General features: G+C 35.4%; 1 protein-coding gene across 2 annotated transcripts; it reads left to right on the top strand.

Annotated features, from left to right (window-relative positions):
* Positions 1–817: 817 nt before the first annotated feature.
* On the top strand, positions 818–18,609 carry ANXA1 (annexin A1). 2 transcript variants are annotated; one of them, XM_079926963.1, is made up of 13 exons: positions 818–966; positions 7,631–7,707; positions 7,802–7,910; positions 8,427–8,521; positions 9,367–9,480; positions 9,896–9,986; positions 11,567–11,646; positions 11,838–11,894; positions 13,458–13,551; positions 14,420–14,515; positions 15,645–15,703; positions 17,111–17,233; positions 18,260–18,609. In XM_079926963.1, the coding sequence occupies exons 2-13, from the start codon at positions 7,642–7,644 to the stop codon at positions 18,314–18,316; spliced, it is 1,041 nt and encodes a 346-aa protein (XP_079783089.1). In that variant the 5' UTR covers positions 818–966; positions 7,631–7,641; the 3' UTR covers positions 18,317–18,609. The 2 variants fall into 2 exon arrangements, with proteins under 2 accessions (XP_079783089.1, XP_079783090.1); XM_079926964.1 differs by having other exon boundaries at positions 838–963; positions 7,629–7,707.
* The last annotated feature ends 2,552 nt before the right edge of the window (positions 18,610–21,161 follow it).

Here is a 21,161-nt window from a genome sequence, read left to right on the forward strand (position 1 = left end):
ATAACATTAAAATTTACAAATATATACTGTATTTTTAAAAATAAACGTATTTATTTTTGGCTGTGTTGGGTCTTCTTTGCTGCTTGCAGGCTTTTCTCTAGTTGCGGTGAGCAGGGCTACTCTTTGTTGCGGTGCGCGGGCTTCTCATTGCGGTGGCTTCTCTTGTTGCGGAGCACGGGCTCTAGGGCTTGTGGGCTTCAGTAGTTGTGGCTCGCGGGCTCTAGAGTGCAGGCTCAGTAGTTGTGGTACAGGAGCTTAGTTGCTCCGTGGCATGTGGGATCTTCCCGGACCAGGGCTCGAACCCGTGTCCCTGCATTGGCAGGATGATTCTTAACCACTCTACCACTAGGGAAGTCCCTATTATTTCTTAATTTCTTAATTATTATTTCTTATTGTCATAAGAATTCTAGTAAGTAGGCAGCCTAGAAGATATTATCCCTATTTCACAAAAGTTGAAACAAATTCAGGGAAGTTAAATATGTCCCCAAGATCACATAGTAATTAGTGATGAAGCTGGGACTTAACCAAAGGGGGTTTTATTTTGTTTTAAAGTTTATGATTTTTCATCTCACAATTCATTTGACTAAAAAAGTATGCCAATCATTGGTATCAGGATTGAGGCGGATAGTACTGCATACTTGAAAATCTCTTGCGTTCTACTCCCCTGTAAAAAAAACAGTGCAAACTGAAGAGGGAAAAAAATCTGTACTTCTTTTTTTTTTTCTTTTGTGCTGTCAGCTCTGAGTTGGTTTAGTGAGTAATTTTGCAAGGCTTGCTTCACTTTGTTTTGAGCAAGACTGAACCCAGTATTTCAAACAAAAGGCAGCCCGTTACTAACTTCTGGTTGCTAGGTGTGGTCTCCTTTCAAATTCTATAAAATCAGAAGCCCAAGGTTCCACTTCCAGCGTGAGCCGTTCAGAGAAGAATCTCTCTTTAGGTCTTTGGACGGAGGCAAAAAAAAAAAAGGTAAGTCTTGGTTTTACATTTAGGTAGTTTTGGCTGTTTTGAAAACTTTTCCCATTACAGTGTTTAATGTTACTTCTGTGTAATTTATGGCTAGCTGCACTTACACCTTTGATAAGTCTTTATGTAAAATTACACTGGCTATTTATATTTTAGGAATCAGAAATTGTAATGTTTTATTTTTACTTAGTTAAGAAATACAATTTTAAAAACAAGGAAACTTTGCTTAATACTGGCTTATTGTACTGTTGGTGAGTTACCATGGAAAAGAAGGAAAGAATGTGTTTTTTCCTACAAGTTATGAGTCTCCACGAGCTGTGTATGCTTTACAAGGAAATCATGAAGGATGGTGGTGTCTGTGGGGAGCCAGGCCAGAAGAACCCAGACATAGGTTTCAGGGAGCTATCTCAAAATAGCAGGACTTAAATAATTTATTTTTTCTTTTGTAAAACAAAACAAAGCAAAACAAAAAAATAGATTCAGACCTCATAGTGGCAATTATGGCTTTTGTAATTAACATTTTGAAATTAATGTTATGTTCACTCATGCGGTGTAAGTAAATTAGAGGATCCACTTACTAATCATTTCATTTAGAGAGGGTGTGGCCACATTCTTTTTCCTGTAGTCTCTGTGTTTTAGACAGGCTTTTCAAGTCCTGATTTGAAAACCTAAGGGGAAAGGAAGTATTTCCTCCTGGGTGGTGTCAGATAAGTTATCTCTTGGGAATGCCTGTAGGGCCCTCTAAAAATATTCCACTTAGTAGCATCTTGATTGCTGAATGAGCTAATGGCCATAAAACTCCTTAGAAAAGCAAAAAGCAGATCTAAAGTAGAGTTTTTACTGGTGTTGGATATATGTGCAAAAGTGAGAGATTTTGAATCCTCACCATATATTTGGCTATTGTTTATTACAAATGTTCCTTCAAGAATTTTTTCTTAGCTCATTCCGAATATTAAGTTAAATGACGTAACATATGATTTTTAGTGCTAGTTAATCAAAAAAGGTGTGCTTTTTCTTGCCTTGTTTGTGTCTAAAATTATGTATGGACCTTGAAAAAGTAATATTCTCCCCTGCTTGCAGGAATGTATTTTGGTAGGCACATTGCAAAACGATTCAAATGTGGTCAAATGCTGGTTTCATAATTTCCAAGTGGCCTCTTCTCCAGAAGTTATGTTAACCACCCTGTAGCCCCAGGCTCAACCACATCTGGCAGATATCTGACATTTGATGGATGTTGACAAAACTGTTAATAATAATATTATTAAGAAACCAGCTAGAGTTTCATGGTTATTAAATACTTTTTCAGTCAAATGATCTGCAAAGATTGGTTTCTATTGATGTTAGCTTGCTGAGCTGGTTTTTAATCCTCTCTAGACCCATTAATTGATGACATATTTAAAGCCATGGACGTATTATTTTTCAGTGATAAACCAAAAGCCGTTTTTTCAGTAAATGATTTCCTCTTTCCTTAAAATGGGAGAGATTTTTATCAGAAAGATCAGAACAGATACAATTTATATAATACCTTCATTCATTATGCTAATTTTCTCCACCTCCATCTGCTTGAGGTGAAATTTAAGACTGGCACTTCAGAGCTATAATGAATCTTAGCTACTGTGTATTTCAACACTCTTATTTTTATAAATGGAGGCCCTCTCCGCCACTGCCGAGAAGTTAAATGTTTTCTTGAGGGCAAACAGCCAGCTAAAGAGAGTCAAAGTAGGGCTCAGAGCTCCTCAATTCTTATTTTTACATCCTATAGTTGTGGGTAGAAAATATTTGTTAAATTAGTATAGATATTTTTCCTGAATAATTAGCACTGATACAATATTTGTTCATTCAATAATGCTTATTAGCATACTAAGTACAAAGCATTCTGCCAGGGATTAGAGGTTCATAATGAATGGTAGGTTATCACTGCCCCCATGGAATGCTGCTGTAAATATAGATAAGTAAATAGAAAGTGATAATGCAGAACAATAGGGACAAGTGTAGGAGTAAAGGCAGGATGCTTCGGGAGCACACAGAAGGTCAGTCACTCACCTCAGTGCTGGACCAAGGAAGGCCTCTTGGAGGATATCATGAGGTGTAGGCTGAGTCCTCACCAAGAAGCATCATTTAGGCAAAGGGAATTGGACATGGAGGATGAAACAGCATTCCAGGCAAAGGGAACACCTTACTCAAAAGTCTAGAAGCAAAACATTCATGAGACTACCTTTCATAAAGTGGCTCTTCGTAAGTCATGCCGTTGTACAGACTAATTGCGTTTTCTCAAACGAGTAGGTGTGGGAAAGACTTGTGAAATATATATTCGAGGGAAAAAACTATGCACAGGCCAAAGTATTGAAGAATAAACTCCCTCGGGCTGGGGTGAAACCTGCCACAGTCTTCATGGGTTAACTGTGAATGAATTTGATTCTTAAGTGTAAGCTATTAAAAATAACATTGATCTTGTCATCATCTTTTTGGTCACTAGTTTAAAAGCATATACAATATTTTGGAATTAGAAGGCATGGATTTATGTATGCCTTGATGCTTGCCAGTAGTATCTAGAAAACTGCCAGAAGAAATTACACTTTGTTTACCCAGGTAGAAAATGGGAATAATGATGCTGTCCTCTGCAAGGATCAAATTTCTGCTGCTGTCTTTGCAGAACTCTGATCTTTCCCACTTGTCTCAAGGAAGGCATGATAGACCACAAAACTCAGTTTCCTCTGTCAGAAATTCTGGAAGTAGCCTTTCATGAAGCTGACAAAGACAGAAATTGTGGTTTTTAAAGTTATTAAAAACTGTTCTTCTGTAATAATTTCAAACCTTCAGAAGAGTTGCAAGAAAACTGCGCAGAATCACCATATACTTATTACCCAGGTTCCCCAAGTGTTAACCTTTCACCACATTTGCTTTCTCATTAATTCTTCCTTTTCCCCCTTCCACCCTCTATACAGTTTTTCTTTTCTGTATCATTTGAAAGAACACTGCAGATATGATGTCCCCATGTCTCTAGATACTTCAACCATAGTGCAGTTTAAAAAAATCAGGAAATTAACTTTCATACAATAAGCCATAGTTTTCTCAAACTGTCCAGTTGGTACAATTGCTAATGTACCATTTCTGGAATACCTTTCTCTTACATTTAGTAAGCATGGCTCCCTCTCTGTCTAGCATCTTTTTGTGCATATTTACCTTCTTTAATTTATTGCTGAATGAGAGGAAGAGAGCTCTTTTATGACACATACAAAAAAATGTTAATCCCTAAAAAGTTACACATTTTTTCATAGATAAATGAGATTGGTAGGCAGTGCATGTTCACAGATGATTAATTAGAAGAACTCTGGAATATTATTAATTTCCATATAGGTCAGCCTATGTATAAATGGTCAATTTCATCTTCAAATTAGATGATGTTAAAGACTGAGATAAACTTGGTTTCAGAGCTCATTGGTAGCCAGATTAAATATATATTGAGCCAAGGAAAATTAATAAAATAAGCTCTTAAGTACCTAGTACATGTTCTAAACATTGCAACTTAAAAGAAAGATGGAAAAAATAAAACCTGTTGTGAACTCAGAGGGTTATTAAATTCTTTTTTTACTGTACAATTTTACTTCATAGACTAGATCATTCTCTGAATAGTAAAAATATATGACAAATATTTGTATAGCATGTGGCAATCTATAAAACATGTTTGCATGTTTGTGATTTATTTATAGTTAAGAGATCTTACCTTCAAATTACTGAATGGGTTTAATCAAGTACAAAATGCTGGTTTTCATACAGAGGTTAGGTATTGAACACACAGAATGGTTTAGCAATACAATCTGAGCAAAATATTTTTGCTGTGGTATTTGTAAGGTGTGTTGCAACTATTCAACGTTCTGTTAAAACATGTAGCTGCGTTTGAGCACTTAAGTAGCAGTACATGATCGAAACTACTTCCTTGAGGGTTTGTACCTCCTGCCACAATCCTTGTGTCTTTAAGCTTTGCTGAGAGCTAGTGGATCTTGTTTGGCTGAATTTAGATTCCGTTTTCCTCTAATTGCTTTCCTGAGTAGGTTCTATTCAGGTTGCTTGACCATATTCCAGATCATACCTTCAGGCCATCCAAATGGCTTCAGACTAAAATCGAGGAACACAGAGGCTATGTCACAAAGCTGTCTCCTCTATGGATACTCTTGTGTCAAACAAATTATTCAACCCCGTTGTTTTTGTTATTTTGTATCAAGTAATTAATAGAGCAATATCATTTTCTAGGCTTTCTCAAGTTTTTTTTTTAAGAAACTGATGCATTATGTAAGCATTTTTTAATTTTTTTTTTTTTTTTTTTGCGGTACGCGAGCCTCTCACCGCCGCGGCCTCTGCCGCCGCGGAGCACAGGCTCCGGACACGCAGGCTCAGCGGCCACGCCCCTCGGGCCCAGCCGCCCCTCGGGCCCAGCCGCTCCGCGGCACGCGGGATCCTCCCAGACCGGGGCACGAACCCGCGTCCCCTGCATCGGCAGGCGGACCCCCAACCACTGCGCCACCAGGGAAGCCCTATGTAAGCATTTTTAAGTGAAAAAATTGTGAAGTAAAGTTTCCATAAAATTTATTTTGAAGTTGTGAGGCTCATTTTTTAAATTACTTTTGACAAGATTCTTAATCTCTTCTTTGATTTCTTTTGAAGTTTTTCTTTTCTAATTGAAAAGAGTGGAAATATTGGAACACATATTTCTATAATTGAGGGAAAAGTACTTTGCTAAGTGACCGATCATATCACTCATTTTGAGGATTCTACTTCATAAAGGGCATGGATGAGATGATAAAAATGGACATTTTAAATACCTGAAACCTTGCCAGAAATTGCAAGAAGTTTTGGATATGCCAATTAAGCAAAAAGAAAATGACACTCCATGTGCCAACAGCAGTTGCACCAGATTATAGTATAATAGGAACTAAAACCTTGTGCAAAATTGTACACCATGACTTTACCTCAGGAAATAACTTTAAATTTATCAGTTGCTTGAGGGGAAGAGATTAAGTGAGTGCGCAATATATTGGTTCTTCTCACAGATGACACAACAGTAATTTGAACAATCCCCATGATAATTAAGTGGAGATAGTTTCTGCTTTGGATATTAATTCTCTCACGTATTTAATCTCATTACTTGCAACTACAGCCATTTTTCAGCAGGTGTGGACTGAAATTTGTCTGAACATGCCATTAAGGAATCAGGTTATGGGTTTTACTCCTCATGAGTCATTTAGCTTCATAGCAAGAATTTAAAACTGCTAAGATTATCCTTCCAACCTCCTTCAGATGTACTCATGATAGCTGTCTCCAGAGAAATAAACAAAAGGGTATGGAGAGATAGATCAGTGTAGACCTGGAGCTTGAGCTCCTAAAAAAAAAATCCCTAGACAAAAAGGGTCATTGATGGCTTCTTTTGTAGATAACTCAGAGAATGCATTAATTTTTAACGTACTTCAGGTTTTAAAAATATACATGTTTTATTAAATAAAAATATTGCTGAACCACGACAGCAAGTCAGGCAATTTTCTTTAAGATAGAGTTTTCCAAAAGAGGGCATGCATGGTGCAATTTCACTCTAATGAATCCTGTTAGAGCAAGGCACCTGCTATAAAATAATCCTTTTCTGGGTTTTTCATGTTGGGTTAAAAAAACACATGTAGGACTAGTATTTAGACAGCTCAAATAGGAAGAAATGTGAATGTAGTGATTACTCCAGGTACTGAAATAATTTTATACCACGGAATGGAAAAGAAAACTGAATTATTTCAGGGAGAAATATCACCTGACTATCTTTCTATAGAGTTTTGAGTCTGAATCCACTCCCACAGATTAGTCATAGATTATTTTACCTTATAAATGTCAGTATTATGCTACTTCTCTACCCATTACTTTTAAGTCCTCATTAATCCTACATAGATTCTCCCACAACTTACTAAATGGTCTCTAATCTTCCCTCTTGCACATCTCCTAGCCATTCTCTAGGATACAGGATGACCTTTCTGAAATATAACTTTCTCTTTAAAAAATCCATTAATGTTTATCCAAACCTTTGGAAATATATTTAAACTTTTAAATTTGGGCTTCTGTTAACATTTCTTGCTCTAGTAAACTTCTTTCAACTTCCCAAATGTGACAAGTTTCTCTCTGTTTTGTTCTCTTTAACTTTTCTGCTAATCTCAACTATTCTCAAGAGAGGCTCCGGTCACCAAGAACTTCCTCTCAGAATTGTTCTTGGCTTTTGAATTTTCTTAGGGAGAGCACACACTGGCTTCAAGTTCTTTGAGCCAAGGGATATTTCAATGTTTTTTGCACCCTCAGTGCTTGGCATACAGTGGGTGGTCTGTAAATTTAGAGCAGTGAAGTGAAACACCAGCTCCTCTCTTCAGCCTATATGCTTACTTATAGAAGTCATCTGATCCCTAAAGTGAGTTCTGAATATGCTGAGGAAGAGCTACGTTTCTGAGGCTATGGGTTTCTGTTCAAGGCTAGTAGACTCTCTTTTAAAAAAACCCAAATCTAGCATTTTATGATGCTCCAAAGATAATCCTGGAAAGTAAAGGCAAGGCTGCTCTACGTCTTGTGTATGTAAAGGGGTGGAGTGGTGTGTATATGTGGTGGGTTTGTGGTTTGTAAACGCATCGACCTGTTTTCTTTTCAGATCCTTCAAAAATGGCAATGGTAAATGAATTTCTCAAGCAGGCCTGGTTTATTGACAATGACGAGCAGGAATACATTGTAAGTCAAGTGACAATAAAAGAACTTAGTTAAATATTAAAATAGAAACTAAAGTAAGTGAATGGACAGTAATTTATTTCTCTCTCATCCACAGAAAACTGTGAAAGGATCCAAAGGTGGTCCTGGGTCATCAGTGAGCCCCTACCCTAGCTTTAATCCATCCTCAGATGTTGAGGCCTTGCATAAAGCAATCACAGCTAAAGGTAATTCTGTCTCCCCAAAACAGTTCCCTCCTAGACATTTCAGAATGGCTACTAAAAAACAGACCTGTGCAATTTAAAGAGTCTTTTGTTTTGAAGATAAAAAGATTTCCGTGTCAATGAAGATATATTTCCTTTCTCAGCGCTTGGGAAATTTTGGTCAAATCGGTAGAATATCTACTTCTACGACAGATATGCTCACAAAGCTCATTTCTAACAGGCTCAATGCTGAAGTCAACACCTCTGCTCACATTTAGGGTTTAATCTAGGAAACAAACACTGCAACACTGAGGGCCAGGAACAATTTCTTCCTCCTTTCTCATTCAAGTGAATGGAATGTCATCCCAAGTGCTTCCATTTGATATGCAGTATCGCATCCATATCCCAGTCTGGTAAAATTTGTACTTCTTAGTTTTGTTAAGAACTCCCTTTGAAGCATCTTGATAATGAACCATTTTATGTCGGTTGTTGATGATGAAGAAAATTGATTTTAGAAGTCTAGGGGCCCTTTATTTCCAGGTGTGGATGAAGCAACCATCATTGAAATTCTGACTAAGAGAAACAATGCCCAGCGTCAGCAGATCAAAGCAGCCTATCTCCAGGAAAAAGGAAAGGTAGGTTGGAGTGGTTAATTGAGATAATTAATTTCAGTCATATTTATGTTTAAGTATAGATTTTGAAGCACAGTTGCCTAGTTCTGTCAGTCTCTAACCACTGTTTTTCCATTACAACTAAGATTACTGTATTTATCCTCTTGGTTGCAATGTAATCAATTTTAGCAAATTTCCTGGTTTTATATATTGTTTTGTCATCTTGATTCTTTGCACATGTCATGTGGTGTTCTGTATTGGAGACAAGCCTTTAACTTGAACATAACAGACATCAAGATTACTATTGGCAATAAGAAATAGGTTCTGATTGAAATGTGTCTTCTGCTAAAACTTAAACTGAACTGTTTAATGTCTGAATGTAAAGTTTATACATATAATTCTATTTTAAAAGTAAGCTTTATATTTTTATACAAAAAATGGGCAATTTTTTTAAGGAGTACAGTTAGAAAACTATTTGATGTCTGATTATAGTGCTTATTTGAACAGTGCAAATCCAAATGGTTGGAAAAGTTATTAATACATTATTTTTAAAGTATTCTTACTACTCTTTCTGTTAATACACAACCCCTATCTTTTGAGCTTTGTGATTTCTTCCCTGTATAAAGGATTGAGAACCCTGTCCTTTAAAAACTTATCAATGAATTCAGTAAATTTCATTCTAATCACTCTAGATCTAAAAGACTAAGATATTAAATATCAAGTACCCTTTTCTATGTAAAGGGAAGGAGCTCTAAAAAATGGTTGGGTTTAGGACTCAGTAAGACTATCTAAAGATCAGGTTAACACCACATTACTGTTATCACCCTGCATGTTATTTACTAGAAGGTTATAACATCTCCTTGTTATAGCCCCTGGATGAAGCTCTGAAGAAAGCCCTCACAGGTCACCTTGAGACAGTTGCTTTGGCTCTGTTGAAAACTCCAGCCCAGTTCGATGCTGATGAGCTCCGTGCTGCCATGCGGGTAAATCATCTAATTTAAGCAAAACTCCTTTCCTCAAGAGAATGTCTAATCCACTGATGCCTCTTACTGTATTCTCAACAACTATTATAGGGCTATCAATCAGTGGTTACAAAATGAATAAATAAATAAATGTTGGTGTTAACAACTATGTTATTTCCACTACCTTCATGATGTTATTGTATATCATAGATCTCTCTTTTTACGTTTTTGCCCAAAATATTTGCTTTAAACCCATTTTGGTTTTAGAGCACTATAATAGATAGACCTTATTGTAATTATTAAATATTGTGGATATTTACTAAACACTGTGAGAAATTTACTAAATGTCAGATTCAAACAAATTTTGGGACGCAAAAACTAGTTGATATTCTTGAATGAAGATTTTTCTACATTTTATTCTTCTTTTTCAATTCAGGGCGCTGGAACTGATGAAGACACTCTGAATGAAATTTTGGCATCAAGAACTAACAAAGAAATCAAAGAAATTAACAGAGTCTATAAAGAAGGTAAGTTTTAATGTCCAACAACCCAAGTGCCTTAGTCGGAAAGGAAATCTGATATACTTCAAAAAATAATTGAGTGTGGATGTTAATTATGGGGACTTTGGAAACTACATATTGACATATTTCTTCATTGTTTACCACATGTCTACCACACGCACATACTGTTACCAGACACATTAGAGCTGCTGGGGTTCAGATAAGGGACACAATTGTCTCAGCCCTCATCAAGTTTGCACTTTAATAAAAAATGTCCCTTTGGGACAAATGGCCACATATTATTGCAGTGGAAAACTCAATTCAAAGAACTGAATTTAAAGAATTTCCTAAAAACATTTCTTATCTTTCTGAGGTTTATTTCATAAAAATGTCCCGTTGTCTTCCATTTTGAAAAGATAACAACAAAACACCCCAAACATTTGTCCTTGAAAAAGTACAGAGCTTGGTGCTTATAATTCTCTGATGGAAACTAACTTTACCATTATGAGTATAAATGACTCACTTACCTTCAATGTCCAGATAGATCCATGGGGATGAAAGACCAGCAGTGGCTCATGTTATCTATTCAGTGAAACATCTCATTTCAGTGGTATGCTCAACACTATAAAGAGTATCTGCAAGTGGGTCCTGGGCAGTGCTGGGCCTTTACTATTTTCCTTTTCTAGTTTCCTAAGTCCCCAGCTTTTTTGTTTTCCCAGCTTAATATGTAGCACCACGGAGGATATTTCTGCTTGATTTTAATACCAAACATAGAGAATACAATAGCCCTTGTGTATTATTTTCACAGCAATCTAATAAAGGAACCAGAATAAGGAAGCTTTTAACCTCATTTTCTGCAATTCATATCTCATTATCAATATTTATCTTAAATCCATTTATCAGTGAAAACCATCAAGAGGGGCATTATTATTAGTTTTTTTCTTTGATAAAACATAGTTTACAAAGGTAATTATCCATAAATTATTCCCAATGTATAGTTCAATGACAGCTTATTAAATTGTTCTGTCTTCTAGTGAATTATAAATTCAGTTAACTTTTTGCCAATACGGCATAATTTTGCAAGTTAAGTATGGGTGTTTAACAAAGAAAAGTTTTACATCTATATCTAAGGTAGACGGGTATACATACACATATACACGCATAACTAAAATATATTACGTATAAGATATTTTTTAAGTAAATAAATACTCTGTGTTCAAGCAAGTTCCTCTGGTTTATTCTTTTAAATAACTGTTCTATTCATCTCATTGCTTAAATTCTGGTATGTTTTATTTCAGAATTGGTTATTTAATAATGTACACCTATGCAATTTATTCTCGTTAGCAAAAGCTTTAGGGCTATAGCTTTTCACAGTATTATCCAAATTGTTTTAGTTGCCTTATAGGCAATAAATTTGATGATCAAAAATTTTGCTTGCTCTGATTCCTCTATTTTTATTAAAAAATGATAATATTTGAAATGTGTCCCAAAAGTCATTGAACACTTGGCATTGCAAATTGTGAGCCAATATAGAGATGTCAGGTATTATTATTATCACCATTACTTATCACTAGTTTAATACAAAATATACTTTTCTTATTTCTCAGAACTGAAGAGAGATCTGGCTAAAGACATCACCTCAGACACATCTGGAGAGTATCGGAAGGCTTTGCTTTCTCTTGCTAAGGTATAACTCAGATAGTTCAGGAAATGCCTCTTCTTTTATGAAAAGTAAAATCTTAGATTTCATCTCTCTAGAAATGAGCAATTCATTCCTTTTCCCACAAAGAATATTACTCATCTGATTTTAAGGGAATTAAGTAAATCATGTGATTACATGCTAGAAAACCACTTACAAAAGAATGGGATATTTTTCAGGGTGAACGATGTGAGGATCTTGCCGTGGATGATGACTTGGCTGATACGGATGCCAGGGTAAGCAAGTACACACAAATACTCCTAGAATCCACTTTCCTTCTTCAAATAGGTCCTACCTGAGGTGAGGTACCACTTGAGGGCCTCCACGTGAAAGCAAGTCTGAAATCCTCCAAAAGGACAATAGTACCTAATGTCCATTCCCTGAATGATGCCTACCTTCCTGCATTCAAGCGATCAAAGAGAGGAAATGTTGTCTTTATGTTTTCAGTAGATTGCACTATTCATGAAGCTGGAGAGGAATGAGAGAGAACAAGGAGAATTTGATTTGTTATTCCCAAGAATTGTTTTGTTGAGAAAACAGAATTTTCATTTTACCAGGTATAAGAAAGTAAAGTGGAAAGAATAAGCACATCTAATATTCTTTTAACAGTGAACATTGGTTTAGAGGTGTAAGTTTATATTGTAAAAGTATTATTGTAATGACATTAAAATTATAAAAATTATAACATTTATATACTTTCAAGCATATTGTTATATATAGTTTCAGCGAGGTTGCTTTTTATTTATACATCAATCCATTGGCAACATTAGAAAAACTGTGTCATTTTAGGGCCTGGAATTTTTGTTAAAAAAAAAAAAAGACAGCTATTATTTACATATGCCTTCCTCATGAGATAGTATTCTCTACAAATTCATCACAGTGAATTAGTAAGAATGGAAACTTATTTGATCACCTCCACTCACTGTACCAGTACATTATCCTGCACATAATAAGCATTTATTAACTTTTGTTGAATGAATGCATATATATCAGATCTTTGCTTGGAAAGTCCAGAATAACTTCTTATGCCCGTTGGAAATTTGACCATTTTAATAGAAATTGTGCAGTCATACCAAAGAACCAAAGTTAGCATTTGAATAGTTGCCCATAGTAAGAAATTACTCTTATTTGCTTGTGATATTTCTGAATTTGCTTTCCATTTTAAGGCTATCAGGGCTCTTAGATGTATATTTATGGCAGCTACATGGATTAGTGTGACCCAGGAAGAGGATGGTAATTAACATTTCAAAGTTAATAGAGCATGTTTGTGACAATAAGGCAGGGACTATCTTTTTCATTTGCAAAAGAGGAAAATCTGTAGTTTAATAAGGTGAAACTATTTATCTAAGATTGCAGAGCTATGAAGTGGCACAGTCAGAATTTGAATACAGAAATTCTAACATCAAAATTCAAGATCTAGGTAATGGTTGAATTATTGACTTACCAGTACCATTTGCTGAAAACTACTTTGAACAATTAAAAGTAAAATTAAAAATTAGTTCCTTGGAGTTGCCTTGATACAGAGTGCAATCTTAAAGCAATTTTATTTAACAAACATTTATTCTGCAAACATATATTCAGTCTCTAGGGTTCGCAAGGCACCTTGAGAGATACTGTGGAAAATACTTGACAAAATAGGGTTTCCATCTTTAAGGAACTTATAATCTTAGCATTGCCTACTCTGATTGTATTGGACACAAAGCAGCTGCTGCCTCCAGAATCTTTGAAGAGATCTAACATTCTTGTGCAGATAGCAAGTTAGCAGATAGTCAAGTATTTATTTTTGTGTTTCTTGACAGGCCTTATATGAAGCAGGAGAAAAAAGAAAAGGGACAGATGTTAATGTGTTCACCACCATTCTTACCACCAGAAGCACTTGCCATCTTCGCAGAGGTAAGAATAAAACAAATGTTTCCTGCGATTGTTTATAGAAGATGCAGGGGGTTTTTAGGGCAAATAAGAGAAAGAAAAGAGAGAAATCTTAATCATTGTCACTCTGATACCAAATGGATGCAGTGTTCCTGACCCCTTCTTGCTATTTGTGCATTTGTCCAGCTTTGTACCACCACCATTTTATAGTATTTGAAACACATTTTATGACTTTGGCATGTAGAACATTAGTTTGTTATTTTTGCTATTTCCTTTCCCTAAAATATTTGGAATAGGTCTGACAACATATACACATACAACAGAACAAATGAAAGTACAATGAAGAAAAACAACAACTTCACTCATGGCTGAGTGAAGAAAAGAGTATCTAGATGCTGCAGAAACAAAAACCAAAAAAAGAGTTCTTGCCTTTGATCACAGGATTTACCTCTTGACTTCTGGAAGTCAAGGCGAAGGGAAGGTCATGACGATTACCTAAAGTTTATTATTTTTATAACAGCACTCCGATTTCTAATGTTACAATTAAGAGAAATCTACTACACAGATCTTTATATAAGGAAAGATCCATTTGTTATGGCACTTGTCTCTGATGTAGTGTTATGGATGTCAATCACATGCCACTTCTAATAAATGTCAACATTTGCAAAAATTTCCCCAAAATATACAGAGGCACCAAAATAGCCATGGAAGTTACATTCCTCAGAGAAGATGAAGTATCCAAAATATGCTCCGTTGAATAATTAGCTTTAAAATGTGTTTTTTGAAGTTCAGTCCTCCTAAGGAATACTTTGACTCAGTTGCCCTGATTTTGCTCAAGTTTGCTAAAGAATAGGATGTTTTGTACATCTCTTAGTTTAAATTTAATATTCAGTGTTTCAGAAGTACTCCAAGTTCAGTAAGCATGACATGAACAAAGTTCTGGACCTGGAGCTGAAAGGTGACATCGAGAAATGCCTCACAGTTATTGGTATGTAGTCCTGGAGGGGGAAGAGTTTTCTAACTTGAAATTGCATTGTCAATGCTGTCCCATAATTTACAAAATAAAATATAACAAAACAAAACAAAAACTCAGATGTAATTTATATTTCAAATAGAGGCAACATGTAAGATAACGGCAATAAATATTTAGCTAATGTTATACAATGGCCTTGTTAGTAGTAACAGATATTATTTCCTTTTTTAGAAAGATGGGCAGGTGGACAGTACTTACTGAGCACCTTACTTATACTACCATGCAATACACCAGGCCGGGCATGGCACAAAGGAAATTCAAAATGGTCATTAAGAGCATAGGATTTGGAATTAAATAAATGCAGATCCACATTCTGGTCTGTCACTTGCTAACTGAGTAATCTTGGGCAAGTCCAAAGGATTTGATTCAGTAGGTCCCTGGTGGCTTCTGAAAAGGTCTTCAGGAGAAAAGGATTTTAAAGGTTTCCCATTTTATTCAGATGACCAGTCAAGGTTTGGAAACCTGCATTTTAAAGCAGTGCTTCTCAAACATTAATGTGCATATGAATCCCTTGGGAAGATTGTTAAAATGCAGATTCTAATTCAGTAGGTCTGGGGTGGGGCCTGGATTCTGCATTTCTAACAAGCTCTTAGTTGATGCCAATTCTTTTGGTCCATAGACCACACTTTGAGTGTCAAGGTAGAGAATCATACCAACTGACACATCTGTTAGTATTTTATATTTGGCAGCTGCCTTATATTTTAAGACTGTCTTGTTCCACTTAAAATTTTTTTCTTATTACAACATGCAGAACTATTTCTTCCATGCCAGCATGACCTTTAACACCTACTAGCTTCCCTGTTTCCATGAAGAGTATACTCAGGATAGCATGAAATACTGAAGTTGCTATTGGGTAGATTTAAGATAATAGGAAAAAAGTGATGTTGTCAGAGGACAGAATATTCAAAGTCACCATCTAGAGAATAGCTTCTTATAAGCCAAATATCCCATATTGGTAGGAGGGGTAAGGAACAGGGATGGAGAATAGAATCTTACTTGCAAAACTCTGTATTCTTGCTTCTGTCACATGCGTCTTTCTTTTTTTGGTGGTAAATATGTCAACTAAAATATACCTCTCTTGCAGTGAAGTGTGCCACAAGCAAATCAATGTTCTTTGCTGAGAAGCTTCATCAGGCCATGAAGGTAACTTTAAACATATGTGATTGGCTTAGGGAAAAAAAATTATGGTGTATGGAAAGAAGAACAGAAAACCTCATATTGTTTGAAAATTACACTTATTTTGAGATCTTTCCATTAAAAAGAATTACTTTTCCATCCAATGCAAGAGGTAATATACTTCCTTATTAGAATAAAATTCTCTGTTAGATTTTTTATGTTCTTTTATAGGTAAGATAGTAAGGTGAGCTTGAATGTAATTTGTAGATTACTCATGATTTAAATAAAACTTCAGTTGGCAGAGGAAGGGTGATATACTTCCTCATTTAATGTATGATTTTAGTAACCTACTTCTGCTAAGGTTGTAAGTTGCACAATCTCCCCCTTTCTAAGCTTCATTTATCTTTTTTATTATTCTGTCTTCCATGCCATTGCTTTATATGTCATTCTAAGATTTTTAAATTTTGTTCTAAGATCACTGAAGTGGAAGGTGTTATTAAGATGTATTTGAGATACCTTAATCACTTCACTTTATCATTTAGCATGCATCTTATTATATAGGATGTCACCTCCATGCTTGTATTGTGACAAGTTATGAAATTGTCTTTTTTTTTCCTTTGCCACTCCAAAATAAGGAAGTCTTCGGAGAGCGATCTAACTATTCAATTAATAGGAAAGAGTCCCTATGAAGTGATAGGCATTGTGCTACTAGGTATCAGTAGTAGGCAGTACAGTCTGTGACCCCATGCCTGCTGTTATCTAGTGAGGTAATTAGATGGGTAACAATGAAAACCTGGTATTGTAAAAGAGCAGAAGAGGGGCCTGTGCCCCAGACTTTGGAAATCAATGTAGCCTTGCTGTCAGCTAAACTAAGACCTGGTATTTGAAAAGGAAATAGCCAGAGGAGAGCAGAAGTGGATGAGATGAAGGGATAAAGCAAGACTGGTCCAGGAGGAGGAGATATCATGTCTCTTTCAGGATAGTAAACATAATTAGAGTGATGGTGCATGGTGGAAGAAGTTGTAGAATTAGGCAGGGCATGGTAAGCCCAGATAAAATGATTGGTTTTCATCCTAAAAGCAGCAGAAGGCCATTGAAGGGTTTTAAATAGATGAATGGGAAGATTAGATTTATAATTTAGAAAGTTTACTTCATTTGTAATTATTGAATAGTTTAGACAGAGGAAAGACTGGGTGGTAGAAGACCAATTAGGAGGTTATGAAAGCTCGTATATATGCTGCAGATATCACAGTTTGGTTTGTGTCATTTTATTACCACTTGTGTAAAGTGTGTGTGTGTATTTTAATGTGGTGATAGTTTCTCCATAGAAACTATACAGGTGAGCAAAAGAGCTTCACATTCAAACCCACATCCTCCCTTATTAAGAGTATGCTCTGAACATGAGGGACACTTACCATCATTTGTTTTGGACAGGGTATTGGAACTCGTCATAAGACACTGATCAGGATTATGGTTTCCCGTTCTGAAATCGACATGAATGACATCAAAGCATGCTATCAGAAGTTGTATGGCATCTCTCTCTGCCAAGCCATCCTGGTATGTTGTGATTTTCATAATGCTAACCCCACAAATGACAATACTTTTGCAGCTTCTTCAAAGAGAAAGGCTGACTTATTGTATCTGTAAATTTCGCATGTAAGATTTATTTGTTATATTAAGATACAGGGACTTCCCTGGCGGTCCAGTGGCTAAGACTCCGCACTTCTGCAGGGGGTGCGGGTTCGATCCCTGGTCAGGGAACTAAGATCCTGCATGCCATGTGGTACAGCCAAAATATAAAAATTTTAAAAAAAGATACATAATTTAAAGTAAGCTGAACTATCACTGGTAAAATCTACTAGTGAGTTCTATAATGAAAGACTCTGCAAATTTTTCAATAGTCATGGAAACAGTTTCCCATACATACATTTAGCAATCAAAATATTTTAGTAGAGAGATATTATGATTTATATAATGATTTATGATCAATGAATACTGATCAGAGGATTTGAAACATTTTATTCTAACTTTTTCCTTAATTTTGTCATATGTGAAATATATAAAATACATGTTCAAGTTAAGAAGTAAAAAAAGACAAGTCAAGGGGTTTTGAACTTAATGAAAGATAAGTGACTGTTTAAATTCAATTTGGCATTTATATTGGATAACTAAAATCTACCAAGAAAAAGTGAGAATATCATGGGCTTATAACTTTCACTCTGGTTGAGCAAGCCAGAGGTGATATGAAATTATATTGTGTTATACTTAATTCTGTGTGATATTTCATTCTTGGAAAATAATGGCTCTAATATATAACATGATCAATTCAGAGAAGTTTGCAATCTGAATTTTGAAAGCCATTGCTTTTCATATAATAATTAAAATATCAGTTATCTGCTATATGAATTATATTATTTAATTAAATAAGTGATATTCTTATCCAAGATCCTAGAAAATAGATGTACTGTGATGTACGTTCTACAACTGTTAAGTCTAATACAGTAATTATTCTACAATTTAAAAATACCTTCTATTGATTATGGTTTCAGGTAGCATTAAGTATACTTTATTTTTTATCAACAGGATGAAACCAAGGGAGATTATGAAAAAATCCTGGTGTCTCTCTGTGCAGGAGACTAAACATTCCTTTGATGATCTCAAGCTTTTTGATCAGAAGACTTATTAACCATATCTTTCCATTCCATATCATAGATTTAAATAGGAAAGTTTCTTCAACAGGAATATAGTCTAGTAACTCCTTCCTAAAAAGTATAGCCTATAAATCATTTTTTATTTCAATTCTATATAATAGAGATAAGTTTTTTAAAAATATATTTACTCCAAACTATAAAACCCCATAAAGAGGTTGTTCTAGTAACATTGCTTGAGAAAGATGTTTATGTCACAGAAATTAAAATGGTTTTACAGGACAATTGGTGTGTCATTGGTTCTTCTATTCTGATTTTCCTTTGTGTGTAATGCAGTTGTTTAATTTGATATCAAGGGACAGGAGCCTGAATTCTAAATTATAATCCTCTAATGAAATAGATTTTACATATTAAACAACATAAAGTATTCACAGAGTTAGAAAATGAACTTCATACATTTTACCATTTGGGTACAGATTATTGAGAGAGTATCTTTGTATAATAATGGATTTATTGCATCAGCATTGTAACAATTGGATATTCTGCTATATTTCATGAACCAGTATAAAGATGAAATAGCAACAGCAATAAAAATTCCTCACTTTTTAAAAAATGGTAGTTGCATACTTTCTAAGAGACGATCAAACTGCTTTCCAGAGTGGCTGTACCATTTTACTTTCCCATCATAAATGTATGAGTAATCTAGTTTCTCCTCTCCACAATCTCACTAGCATTTGATATTGTCACTATTTTGTATTTTGGCATTGTTTATTTTTTATTGTTGACTTTTGAGAATTCCTTATGTATTCTACATATTAGTCCTTTGTCAAATATGTGGTTTGCAAATATTTTCTCAGTCTATAGCTTGTATTCTTATCTTCTTAATAGAGAAAGACTTTCTCAGAGGAAACATTTCAAGTTTTAATGAGATTCTATTTTTCAATTTTTCCTTTCATTGATTTTGCTTTTGGTGTCACATCTACAGACTCTTTGCCTAACCTTTGGTCCTGAAGATTTTCTTCTGTCTTTCCTAAAAGTTTTATAGTTTTCCATTTTACATTTCAGTTTGTGATCCATTTTGAATTAATTTTTATGTAAAGTGTGAGATCATACCTTGGTCAAAATTTTTTTTTTTTTTTTTTGCTTATGACTATCCAGTTGCTCTCATACCGTTTGTTGAAAAGGTAGTTTTTCTTCCATTAAATTGCTTTTGCACATTCGTAAAAAAAAAAAAAATCAGTTATTTTCCTCTCAGAGTATTCTTACCACATAGGTGGTAATTTAATTTATCCATTCCCAAAAGAATTGAGTTGGGTATTTGAATTTCTGACTATTCTCACCTTCATTCACCTGACTGTAGCTTTATTTTCCTTAATTACTGTCCTTCACTTTCCTCCATGGACACCTGTCCCACGCATCTTATGGAACAACCATGATGACTTGGCCCATAACGTATTAGCCAAACTGAGGCTGGCCAAACTGAGATATGCTGCTTATTACAGCACTGATTTTTTTAGTTCTTTTGTTATTATACATGACACCTTCCTTGTGTGCTGGATTGAGAAGGAGAAGTACCTGAGAGGGAACCTGAGACTGGTTCATTGAGACAGGATGGATTTATCCAGGTATGTTTGTTATCACTGTTCTAAACAAGGTCAAGGTGGTACAAATATTTCTGCCAGTTAAGACTGCATACACACTCTTCCTCTTCCAAATTAATTTTAAAGAAACTGCCTCACCTAGTTATTCTTCTTTGCCTATCTTAACCATCCCTGTCCATTATCTGCTCTTTTCTGCTGTCCTCTGGAAGATGACTTCTGAACACTTTACCCTGCAGGCTCTCTTACCTTCTGACTTCTGGCTGAATTTAGCCCTTTGGGGGAGCTGGTAGAAGATGGGAGATCAGGAGGAGATATCCTTCTGCTCTCCTCCCTGATTCTACACAGATTTATTAATGTGTGTTCTTCTACAATTATAACATCTTTTGGTTGGCCAAGCTCTCAACACTTTGCTTTCTTGTCACTTGGGTCCTGGAATTCCTGCTGGTGCTGACCCTTGGGTGCTGCAACATTCCATGTTGGTTCCTTTAACCTTCTCCCACCTCTGTAAATAGTCCCTTATTTAAAACTATCACAAAACTCCCAGCTTGGTGTGCCAGCCATTTCCAGCTAGGACTCTGTATGATGATACTTTCCAAAGGTGCTAGCTAGCCTAATTATTTTGTCAAAACTACTTGAGAGGCTCCTGACTAAATTCTAGGCTCTAGAATAGGTAAGTGGATACACACTTGAATAGGAGAGTATGTAGTAAGTAGAGATATAAAAAAACATTTTAGAAGATAAAAATATATAGCTCTCTATGATCCATGAAAGAAAAAATGGATTAGACTTCATTAAAATTAAAAACTTCTGCTCTGTAAAAGATACTGTTAAGAAAATGAGAAAACAAGCCACAGACTGGGAGAAAATCTTTGAAAAAACAGTATCTGATAAAAGACTGCTCTCCACAACACACAAAAGAACTCTTAAAACTCAACATAAGAAAACAGCCTAATTTAAAAATGAGCAAAAGATCTCAACAGGCACTTCACCAGAGAAGATACACAGATGCTAAATAAGCATATGAAAAGACACTCAGCATCATATGTCATTAGTGAATGGAAAATTAAAATAATGAAATACCACTACACATTTATTTGAATGGCCAAAATCCATTCCAAGTGGAGTAACAGAAAAATCTCATTCATTGCTCATAAGAATGCAAAATAGGGCTTCCCTGGTGGCGCAGTGGTTGAGAGTCTGCCTGCCGATGCAGGGGACACGGGTTCGTGCCCCGGT

The sequence above is a fragment of the Stenella coeruleoalba genome (assembly GCF_951394435.1).
Source record: "Stenella coeruleoalba genome assembly, chromosome: 7".
In the NCBI taxonomy this organism is placed as follows: Eukaryota; Metazoa; Chordata; class Mammalia; order Artiodactyla; family Delphinidae; genus Stenella; species Stenella coeruleoalba.